This window comes from Acomys minous (assembly GCF_964271855.1).
Source record: "Acomys minous genome assembly, chromosome: 17".
NCBI classification, from domain to species: Eukaryota; Metazoa; Chordata; class Mammalia; order Rodentia; family Muridae; genus Acomys; species Acomys minous.
In genome coordinates this window covers 21,514,510-21,525,751 of record NC_140500.1, presented here as the reverse complement: position 1 = coordinate 21,525,751, position 11,242 = coordinate 21,514,510, and the positions used below count along the sequence as shown (strand labels likewise).

Below are 11,242 nucleotides of genomic sequence, written 5' to 3'. Positions count from 1 at the left end.
TTCTCACTGTGTGTAAAAAGAGTGGGCAGAGACTACTGCGGTAGCCGAAAGCATGCTCTTGTTTTAGAATGGAGTCCACATTCTACTGCTGTGCTTTAGCATCTGCTCAGTCGTAAACTTGGGCTCTTATTTACGTATCTGGTCTAAGGGAGCTAAAGTTGTGTGTTGTAATTACTATGAAAGGTGTATGAATTTGAGCTGACACCTATTTGCAAGCATCTGCCACCACTATTACGTAATGTGCTTCGAGTTCTGTTTCCCTAAGATAGTAACCTGTCAGGCTCTTGCTTTTGTACAATGGGTGATATACTTTTGACTAGGGTGAAGGCTGATTTCTATCATAAACTTTGATGACCCAGGTCTGATTATGTTAGCATCATACTTAAGTTCAAAAACCACCACCACCAAAAAAACATGGGGTCTCCCGTGGTGCACGCCTTTCATCTCCCACACTTGCGAGGCAGAGGCAGTTGGGTCTCTTGAGTTCGAGCACAGCCAGGGCTGCATAAAAGAAACCCTGTGATTTAAAAGACTGCGTGAACAGAGATGCAAAGGGTTAAGTTTTGCAAAGCCTAACAACTTATTTTTAAAAAGCATCGGCCTCAGCTGGATGGTGACCAAACTCATAATAAGGAAAACAGCTGAATTCCTTACTTGTTGAAAGCGGGTATTTACAGAATATAATTCTAGACAGAACAGTTTTCCCCCATTTACCAAACGTTCCTGTTTTGGAGGGAAAAAAGTTTGCTAGAGAATGCAAAATGGCGACTTCGCGGGACGTCAGAGTCGCCTCAGTAACATACTGGAGAGTAATTAAGGGCGGAAGCAAGCTGAAGCAGCTTCGCTGTGGACGACCGTGACTAACCCTTCAAAAACGTTCAAAGTCGGGCGGATGTGTCTGAGGGTGATAAATTAGTAAGGGCGGAAGTTCTTTCAGGTACGGAAAGGCTCTAATCCAAGAATGGTTCCAGCGTCTGTCTTGTTTGAGTCACTTCCGGGGCGGAGCGGAAGTTGCTTTGTTTTGCTTCAAGATGGCTGCTGGGATGTATTTGGAACATTATCTGGACAGTAAGAGCCGACTGGAGAAGGGGATCATGGGTCATAGAGTGGTGTGCAGGGTCCCGGTTAACAGAATCTATGGCCGCGAGGTCTTGGTGGCCTAAAGCTCACAGTTGGGAAAGGATTCCGTGGGAGGATTTATTCGAGGGTGAAGTAGGAGGGGGCGGGGCAGTGGGAATAGAGGCCTCGCTCTTGTAGAGGAGGGAAGGGCTGCCCCCTGGGATCAGGGCTGTGTTTTGAAGGGCTAGAGGAGGCAGGAAAGGTATTTGCTGACGCTGTAGATTTTTCTTTCCTATGTTGTGCAGGTGTTTACCACTCACTGCCATTTGGAGAAGCTGCAAATATTTCATCTATCCTCCCTTTAGCATTTGTGTCTCAAAAGTGGTTTCTCATGAAGCTGGGGTAGATGGAATGGAGCGGTAAACTGGAACGCATTACTTCATGAACAAAATCCAGTCCTCATAAAATAAAGTGTTTATGTGTCGAGAGACTGGGAAGTGAGAAATAAGCTGGAGGTAGATTAGACAGTTTTATATGCCAGAATAAACTTAAACTAGAGTGTTGCTTTTAATAAAGGAAAGTAACTGATCAAATAATGGTATCAGACCAAGTCAGAAATACAGACCTGGTCTTAGAGAAGGACAGAAAATTTTAGATCTTATACATGGCAAGAAGCCGGGCACCGTGGCACATGCCTGCAGTTCCAGCAGTGGGGAGGCAGCGGCAGGTGGATCATTGTGAGTTCAAGGCCAGCCTCATGTACAAAGTGAGCTCAGAACAGCCAAGGCTACACAGAAAAATCCTGTCTCAAAAAAAAAAAAAATATTGAGCAAGAAGGGAAATCTAAGGTGAATTCTTTTGCTTAGAAAATAAACTATACCATTACTAGCTCGGAGACTCAGGTGTAATAGCAATATATTTCGTCTTTGCCTTAGAAATAGGCATAAGCCTGGGCAGTGGTAGCTCGCCTTTAATCCCAGCACTCAGGGAGGTAGAGGTAGTTGCAGTTAGATCTCTTGAATTTGAGGCCAGCCTGATCTACAGAGTTAGTCCAGAACAGCTAAGGCTACACAGAAAATTCCTGTCTGGAAAAGCAAACAAAGAGAAAGAAATAGGCATAAAATCTGTAACTGAGATTATTCAGGGAAAAGTGAGTGAGAAAGTAAAAAAGACAATGATCTCAAGAAAACAGCATGTAAAGGACAAGGCTTCAGTGTTGAAGTTACCAAAAGATCTATGATTTAGTGTTCGCAATACTAGGAAGAAGCTGCTTGCAAGAGACAATAGTACCAAGTGCCTCAGACTTTTCTTTAGAGCAGTCATTTGCTTTGGTAAATCTGTTGGTAATTCTACTGAAGTGGTGTTGGCCGACTTGAGAAGTTCAAATAGTAGAAGCACCTTTTTTGTTTTGTGACTAATGTAGCCCGGGTTAACACATAGCTGATGACTTTGACCTCCGAAATCTTTTCCTGTCTTCTCCAATGCTGTGATTATAAGCATGTGGCACCATGCCTGGTTTAGTAGAAACTTTTTTTTAAAGTTTGAGTTGAGTTGAGTTTAATCCCAGCACTTGGGAGGCAGAGGCAGGCACATCGCTGTGAGTTCCAGGCCAGCTCGGTCTACAAAACCTAGTCCAGGACAGTCAAAGCTACACAGAGAAACCCTGTCTCAAAAAAAAAAAAAAAAAAAAAAAAAAGAGGAGGTGACAGGAGAGCGGTTGCCTAACAGGGGCAAGCCCCTGGGCTTGAGGTTAAGTCTTCGCCAGCAAAGGGATAAAAATGAGGTTAAGATGTGGAAAGAGACTCTAAGTGGAAGCTTAACTAATAATGTGTTTATTCAAGTAGTTACTGGGTACTTTCTGTATACAAGGCCATTCTAAACATGGGGGAAATTTAAAATGATAAGACATGTACCTATCCTGGGAAAGGTTAGGAAGACAGACATGGGGTAACTATATTAATTGTTTAGTTGGGGTTGGATAAATACTGAAAATATTAGCTAGTCCACCTTGCCAGCCTGTCTATATAAAACAGTTGGCAGAGTCTGGGAAAGTCGGGTTCTGAGCTGACCTTTGAAGAATGAGCAGAAATCGAGTAGGAGAACAGGTAAAGCGTGAGTGATCCGAGGAAGGCAGAAGTCCTGGCAGGTGTGATCAGAGCTGAGGAAACTGGAAGATGATGACTGGGAAGCTCCAGTGTGCTTAGGGATCACTAAAGGAACCAGGACGGAAGTGGAGGCAGAAGCTGAAAATGAAGGGAAGGCTGGTTTCTAGAATAAGGTCATCTAAGCAGAAGAGGATGGGGTGGTTGCCCAGAGAGGTTAGTTGCGTCTTTGCCGGGCAAGGCGGCGCACACCTGCAATCCCAGCACTCTGGGAGGCAGAGGCAGACAGATCACTGAGTTTGAGGCCAGCCTAGTCTACAAAGGTAGTCCAGGTAGCTGAGGCTACACAGAAAAACCCTATCTACAAAAAACAAAAAGAAAAGGAAAGGTGAGTCTTCTCTTTTGAGAAAGGGTGGATGAGCCCTGTCACAGATAAATCCATCCTTTCAGAGCCGGGGCTGTATTTCAGAGGATAAGAGTGCCTAGCTAGCATCCAGAAAACCCTCAGTTTGAGTCCCAACACTGCATATACCTGACATATTGACACAGGGTTATTAGGTCTCAACCCTTGGAAGGTAGATTGAGAAGGATCAGAAATTCATTGGTCATCCTTGGCTACAAAGCAAGTTTGAGGCCAGCCTGCGCTACAGAGACCCAGAAAAAGAAAAAAAACAAAACAAAACAAACAAAAACCTCCAGTGTCAAATGAGGGAAAACAACTATATTTCCCTGTTTAAGGTTGAATTGCACTTTCTTAGAAAAGGATTTTTAGCCAGGTGTGATGGTGCACGCCTTTAATCCCAGCAGTTGGGAGGCAGAGGCAGGCAGATCTCTGAGAGTTTGAGGCCAACCTGGTCTACAAAGTGAGTCCAGGACAGCCAAGGCTACACAGAGAAACCCTGTCTCGGAAGACAAAAACAAACAAAAAAAGGATTTTAAAAATAACTTCTAATTGTACGTCTATGGGGTGGTGTCTGTGCGTGTGTTTGTGTGGGTGCAGGTCCCCTTGCAACTCAGACGCAGTGTATCTCCACAAGAGCTGGAGTTAAAGCCACTTGTATTTTTGTTTTGTTTGTTATGTATAAAGTACTCTGCCTGCATGTACTCCTGCAGGCCAGAAGAGGGCACCAGATCTCATTATAGATGGTTGTGAGCCACCATGTGGTTTCTGGAATTGAACTCAGGACCTGTGGAAGAACAGTCAGTGCTCTTAACCTCTGAGCCATCTCTCCAGCCCTTGTTTTACCTTTTAAAACGATATCTTATGAAACCCAGCTGGCTTCAAATTCCCTATGTGGCTGAGGCTGCCTTGAGTTCCTAGTTCCCCTGCCTCCTCCTGTTGTTTCCAGCTTGAACTTTTTTATTTTTATTTTTTTAATTTCACAAAATGTTTATTATTACTTTGCCAGGACCATCTGAAGCCTCTCTAAAACTTAATGGTTCTCACATCATTTCCCAGCTGCTTGAGGTCCTAGAAGAAAATAGTTCACAGGAGTTTGTTCCTAGTGCCAGTTTAGGGAAAGATACAAAGGGAAGGTGTTTGAATGCCTGCTGTGGCCGGCTTACCTCTGTTTGAACTTTTTTAAAAAGGGACCTGTAGGGTTAGGGATACAGGGCAGAGGTAGCATATTTGCCTAGCATACTCAAAGCCCTGGATTCCATTCCCAGCATCACAAAAATAATAATAAATAAAAAGAAGTTAGTTAAAATAAAGGCTGTAGCAAGCTGATGGTAAAGCACGTGCCTAGCCTTCTGTATAGCCCAGTAACTATTCCTTTCTCTTCCCAGGTATTGAAAACCTCCCGTTTGAATTACAGAGAAACTTTCAGCTGATGAGGGACCTAGACCAAAGGACAGAAGGTACGTACAGAGTGACAGGCTCCTGTTGGTCATTTGTTTTCGTGCTTTCGGTTACCACACCATCTGTTGTAATCTGGAGGACCAGCTGATGTTAGGGTGTGTGCATGTGTGTGCATGTTTTACCTGTATGTATATCTGTGCATCATGTGTGTGCCTGGTGCACAGAGAGATCAGAGGACGGTATCAGCTCTCCTGGAACTGGAGTTAAAGATAGTTGGGAGCTACTGTGTGGGTGCTAGGATCCAAAACCAGGTCCTCTGCAAGAACAGCAAGTGCTCTTAACCACTGGGCCATCTCTCCAGCCTGGCTTTCACAGACTTCTTAAAAGACGATAGTGGGCTAAGTGGTGGCGCACACCTTTAATCCCAGCACTCGGGAGGCAGAGGCAGGTGAATCTCTGTAATTTCGAGGACAGCTTGGTCTACAAAGTGAGTCCATGACAGCCAAGGCTACTGAGAGAAACTCTCTCTCAAGAAAGAAAAATAAAATAAAAATGATAACGGTCATCCTCATTTCAACTTTTCCACATGGAATGGAATCTTGAGAAGCTGCCTCAAGAATCCAGAGGTACTGAGCCGCTCGGTGGGTAAAGGTGTTTGCTGCCAAGCCTGACGACCTGAGTTTGATTCCCAGGAGTAGACAAAGAGAACCTCCTGGAAGTTGGTCCTCTGACCTCCACCTTTGAACTGTTTTACACATTCATCCATCCACATGCAAAGTACGCACAAAATAGATAAGCAAAGATTCAGACATAGTACGGTTTTTGTACCTTAGGCAAGAACTCATAGACATTTCTACTGTTTCTGTTTGTTGCCTTTGCGTGAAAACCTCAAATTATACCTCACTGCATTGTTTGTTATCACAGAATACACGGGGCTTTAGACTAGTTCCTGTAGTTGGCAGGAATTTTGCTGATTAACTCTTAAGGAGAAAGGAGGGCTGGGCCTGGTCACAAAGGTAGGTAGATCTTTGTAAGTTCGAGTTCCAGACCAGCAAGGGCTACATAATAAGACGGCAACGTTTGAAAAACAAACAAATAAAAAACCCTAAGCTCATAGCTGGGAGTGGTGGCGCACGCCTTTAATCCCAGCACTCGGGAGGCAGAGGCAGGTGGATCCCTGTGAGTTTGAGGCCAGCCTGGTCTACAAAATGAGTCCAGGACAGTCAAGGCTACACAGAGAAACCCTGTCTCGAAAAACCAAAAAAACAAAAAACAAAAAAACAAAACCCTAAGCTCCTTCTCAGGTGCGTATCCTAGTTTGCAGTCTGCCTGGGCTGCGTGAGACTTTTTCTCAACCAACCAAACAAGCACACAAAAAAGCTAACCAAGGCTTTTTGCATCATATCTGTGACCTGTAATTGAATAATACATTAAAATGTGAGAAAAATCTGAGAACAAAAAAAATTGTTACTCATTAAAAAATTTTTAAAAAAAGGCTAACCAATAATAAAAGCAAAAAAAAAGAAAACAAAAACATCAGGAGCGCCATATTGTATTCCTGAACTCATAGTAGCATCATATGCCATCATCTCAGTCCTGGACACGCAGCTGAGTTGGCCACCCAGAGTTCTCCGCTTGAAGCCTGAGGAAGGCTGCATTGACTGCTTGGGTTGGTCTGCTCCAGATTTAAGGTTCATGTTGAAAGTGTTTCCCATACCCACTGAAGATCTGTCAGTCTTTCATGCCATCCTGTGTAGCCATGTTCAAAGACACAACAGGCTGGGATATGTCTTAAGTTGCTTTGGCTACGTGTCTTCATGAACATGATTATCACCTAATACCCTGGACATCTGCCTCTGACAACTGCCTGCCGGATGGTTAGAATCAGCTGGATTTCTTGATTCTATACGCAGAGACCAGCTGGAGATTGTGGGATTGAATACCTCTCCACTTCTAAAGGAATACCATGGGAAATGGGTATAGCATGTTCCCAATGCTCCCATCGCCTGTGTTACAATCTCCCCTCCTCCCATTGACATTTGTAGAGGCCCTACCCAATGCTAGGGGGTAGACCTCTTCAAGCCAGTGCTCTGGGACGTCACCACCAGCTTTCTAGTGGTAATGTATTTGAGCAGTATCTAAGATAAGCAACCAGAAGGGAAAATGACAATTGTAAGCAAGTTACAACCAATGAGCAAAGTAAGATGAGCAAGCTGGATCTGGTGGCTCACACCTGTAATCCCAACATTCAGGCGGCTGAGGCAGGAGGATTTGCTTCTGTTTGAGGTCAGCCTGACCTACATAGTAAGTTCTAAGACATCTTGAGCTACAGAGTGAGAGTTGGTATTAAAAAAAAAAAAAAAAAAAGACAGAAAGAAGAAAGTAAGGTGGACAGTATGGATGCAGAAGCAGCATTCCTTGGAGGAATTAGGACCTAATGTTAAAATTTCAGGCCAGGCAGTGGTGGTGCACACCTTTAATACCAGTGCTTGGGAGGCAGAGGCAAGTGGATCGCTGCGAGTTGGAGGCCAGCCTGGTCTACAAAGAGTACAGGACAGCCAAGACTACACAGAGAAACTCTGTCTCAAAATAATAATAATAATAATAATAATAATAATAATAATAATAATAATAATAATAATTCAGATCCAGCTTTCTGGTGGCTTAGGCAGAAGTATTAAATTCAAGGCCAGCATGGGCAGGACCCTATCTCAAAATAAGAGAGAGAAACCTGGAGGCCAGAGCACCAGTGAGTGACACAGCCTGGTTTGCAGCACTCAGGGCAGGGCTCTTTGGAAGTGCTATTAAGTCAAGAAACAAGGCAGCCTTTGGGACCAGACTCATGAGGCTAGCAGCAAGCAAGCCCTGCAAAGAAGCATCTTAAGAGTCATCAGAAATGTACTTCATGCCAGGCAATGGTGGTGCACACCTTTAATCCCAGCACTCGGAGGCAGAGGCAGGTGGATCTTTGTGAGTTCGAGGCCAGCCTGGTCTATAAAGCGAGTTCAGGACAGTCAAGGCTACACAGAGAAATCCTGTCTTGAAAAACAAACTAAAAGAAATGTACTTCATATTAATGTGTCCTACAGAGAATACCACAATGTCCTTGTGGTAAGTTTCATTTCCAACTCTGGCAGCCATGTTTTCTGCACCTTGAAGGCACCGTGGCCCAGGCTTATAATCCCAGTACTAGGGAATCCAAGGCAGGAGGATGTTCCAAGTTCAAGGCCAGCCTGAGCTATGTTCTGACACTGTTTCAAAGCAAACCAAAAAAAGAGGGCCAAATAATTTCAATATGTTGCATTTCTTGAATACAAATCCCAATCCCTGTGAAGGTTCAGTACATTTCAGTTGGAAGGTTTTGATGGCCAATGGAAAAGGTCCAAGGAACAAGAGGAAGAAGTGTGTTTCACCTGGCCACCAGGGGCCATTGTGACCCAGGCCTCTGTCTCTATTGTAGACCTGAAGGCTGAAATTGACAAGTTGGCCACTGAATACATGAGTAGCGCCCGCAGCCTGAGCTCCGAGGAGAAGCTGGCCCTTCTCAGACAGATCCAGGAGGCCTATGGCAAGTGCAAGGAATTTGGTGATGACAAGGTGCAGCTTGCCATGCACACCTACGAGATGGTATGGCCCTGTCCGTGCCTCCCCACCCGTCTCCCGGCTAACCCTCCGGGTCCTAGAGCCCTCCCGCTGCTGCTGTGGCGGGATCTGTTTGGGGTCTGGGAGATTCACCAGTCCACCATTCCTGCTGCTTGCTCTCGTCCGGAGCCAGCCTTGTACCGCTCCCTTCCTCCTGTCCCCCACAGGTGGACAAACACATTCGGCGGCTGGACACAGACCTGGCCCGTTTCGAGGCCGATCTGAAGGAGAAGCAGATCGAGTCAAGTGACTACGACAGCTCTTCCAGCAAAGGCAAAAAGAGTGAGGAGGGGGGCGGGGCTGTGCGATGAGGGCAAGGATTCCAAGGGAGAAGAACGAGGCCAACTCCAGCTCTGAGGGCGCAGCACTGCCTGGAACAGGAGCAAGGAGGACTTAACCTATCTCTTTGTCTCTGCCTTCCGGCTTACCCTTTCTTCCTAGAAGGCCGGACCCAAAAGGAGAAAAAAGCTGCCCGAGCCCGTTCCAAAGGGAAGAACTCAGACGAAGAGGCCCCCAAGGCTGCCCAGAAGAAGTTAAAACTTGTGCGCACGTGAGTCTATCAGGGCACCCACCTCCCAGCCAGCACTGCCTCTTGCCACTTCCCCTGTCTTCTGTGCCAGCAACTCTCTGTCACTTTGGTGTCTGCTGGATGGAGACGCTGCCACAGATCATTTCCCTCACCGTGATCTTCTGCCACCTCAGAGCTCAGGTTGTAGCTTCCCTTCCTGCGATGACATTTGTCTTCCTCTTGGCATGCAGAAGCCCTGAGTATGGGATGCCCTCAGTGACCTTTGGCAGTGTCCACCCCTCTGATGTGTTGGATATGCCTGTGGATCCCAACGAACCCACATATTGCCTTTGTCACCAGGTCTCCTATGGAGAGATGATTGGCTGTGACAACCCAGATGTGAGAACCGTTTGCCTCAGGATTGGGGGAGGAGCTCTAAGGGGCCTAAGAGGAGGAGGGACTGCAGAAGGGGATGCTAGCTGGACTGGCTTGTCTTGGGACTTTGGGACGTTTCCAAGGCTGGACTAGAGGGACTCCTCTCAGGAAACTGCAGGTGGGCCTCTTTCTCTCCACCCTACTCAGATCCCTGCCTGTTGTGTTCCATCTTCCTTTTCCAGTGTTCCATCGAGTGGTTCCACTTTGCCTGTGTGGGGCTGACAACCAAGCCTCGAGGGAAATGGTAAGTGACAGAGCTGTGTCAAGAGCTGCAGGGACCGTCCCAAAGCTGAGGATGAAGGAGAGCACAGAGGCTTCACTTACTTTTCGCTTGCCCTGCTTCTTCTGTGCCGGTTTTTAGGTTTTGCCCACGCTGCTCCCAAGAACGGAAGAAGAAATAGGTTTCCTTGGATTCCGACACAGATTTCTTCTGAATCCCCCTGACCTGGGCTAGTGGACAGAGAGGAATGCCCCCGCTGGGGACTGGGGGTCCAGGGAGATACCGACAGTGCAGTACCGTCATCCCTTCTCCCTTCCCCCACTCCTGGTGCTGAGGCTGCAGCCAAACCCCAGTAGGGAGGGTGCCACAGCCACTGATGGTATGTGCTCTCCTTCCGCCCTGTCCTGCAGAGGAAGTAGTCCCGCTCACTGACCTTTCGCCTCCGTGGTGAGGCTGGTGCTGTATTTCAGAGGGAGGGCCCTTGTCATTCCCTTTGCTTTGTATTTAAGGCCTGGGGCAGTGGAGTAGGGCGCGCTCCACCCCAGCCTCCCTCCCCCACCGGGAGCTAGGTAGGATAAGCTGTCCTCTCCATTCTCTTTCCTGTGGTGAGGGGTCTAGATCATTTGGGCTCTAGCCTAGTTGAGTAGTTACCCCTTCCTCCGGGGCCTGGGGGTTTATCCTGACTTTGAGTGGGAGAGGGGCTAGGTGGAACACAGGTAACTCCCATGTAAAAGGAGTTGGGGTAGGTGAATAAAAGCCGTCCATGCTAGCCTGCTGTGTTTATTGTAGAGACTGTTTCCTTCTATGTGCTAAGCATTCTTTTTGCATCCTCTGAATTGGATGAGAGGCAGCAGGATGGCTTGCCAGAGGTAGGACAAGGCATGAGACCCAGAATGGTACTTGTCCTCCTGGAGGGGTGCCCTGCATCGGGGACTCAGAACTTTGTAATGGTGCGTCCGCTGTCCTCGAAACCTCTTTCAGCTAATTCCAATAAATCATGTATTTGCTTTACATGTGTGTGCTGTGATAGTGTTAGCTTGATTTCTTCTTCTAAAAGCAAAATAGAGCCTTCAATCCCAGTACTTGGGAGGCAGAGGCAAGCTGACCTCCTTGAGTTTGAAGCTCGCTTGGTCTACAAAGAGAATTCCAGGACAGCCAGGGCTGCACATCGAAAAGCCCTGTCTCAAAACCTCAAAACACACACACCACACCACACACACACACACACACACACACACACACACAAAGCAAACGAGATATAAGACAGGTATTTTCTTCCCATCCCCCAGCGAATTGTGTTGGTCACCTCCCTCTTAGAAACAGTATCTCTTGGACCACTGAGCCGTCTTTACATGTGTGCTAACCCTGGTCGACCCTGCCCTCCTTTTACCTAGCCATGTCCTCCCTGGCTCCTCCTCATTCCTGCCTTTATTTCACACACTTTTGCTCTGCTGCCCACAGTGCTGCTTATACTC

At 46.7% G+C, this 11,242-nt stretch overlaps 1 protein-coding gene and 1 long non-coding RNA gene across 5 annotated transcripts in view; one reads left to right on the top strand and one right to left on the bottom strand.

Moving 5' to 3' along the window:
* Positions 1 to 11,242, bottom strand: part of LOC311587869 — a 135,284-nt gene that overhangs the window by 46,220 nt on the left and 77,822 nt on the right. The gene's annotated exons all lie outside the window — the stretch shown is intronic.
* On the top strand, positions 939 to 10,778 carry ING4 (inhibitor of growth family member 4). Of its 3 annotated transcripts, none has more exons than XM_084765160.1 (8): positions 939 to 1,068; positions 4,950 to 5,021; positions 8,423 to 8,589; positions 8,772 to 8,886; positions 9,046 to 9,154; positions 9,364 to 9,511; positions 9,730 to 9,791; positions 9,909 to 10,778. In XM_084765160.1, the coding sequence occupies exons 1-8, from the start codon at positions 1,032 to 1,034 to the stop codon at positions 9,946 to 9,948; spliced, it is 750 nt and encodes a 249-aa protein (XP_084621286.1). In that variant the 5' UTR covers positions 939 to 1,031; the 3' UTR covers positions 9,949 to 10,778. The 3 variants fall into 3 exon arrangements, with proteins under 3 accessions (XP_084621286.1, XP_084621288.1, XP_084621287.1); XM_084765162.1 differs by having other exon boundaries at positions 940 to 1,068; positions 8,772 to 8,877; positions 9,049 to 9,154; XM_084765161.1 differs by having other exon boundaries at positions 940 to 1,068; positions 9,049 to 9,154.

Coding starts and splice junctions, on each gene's coding strand:
- ING4 (XM_084765160.1), top strand. CDS start 1,032: ATGGCTGCTGGGATGTATTTGGAACATTATCTGGACA. Junction 9,512..9,729: donor TTGGCTGTGACAACCCAGAT/GTGAGAACCGTT, acceptor TTCCTTTTCCAG/TGTTCCATCGAGTGGTTCCA. Junction 9,792..9,908: donor ACCAAGCCTCGAGGGAAATG/GTAAGTGACAGA, acceptor GCCGGTTTTTAG/GTTTTGCCCACGCTGCTCCC.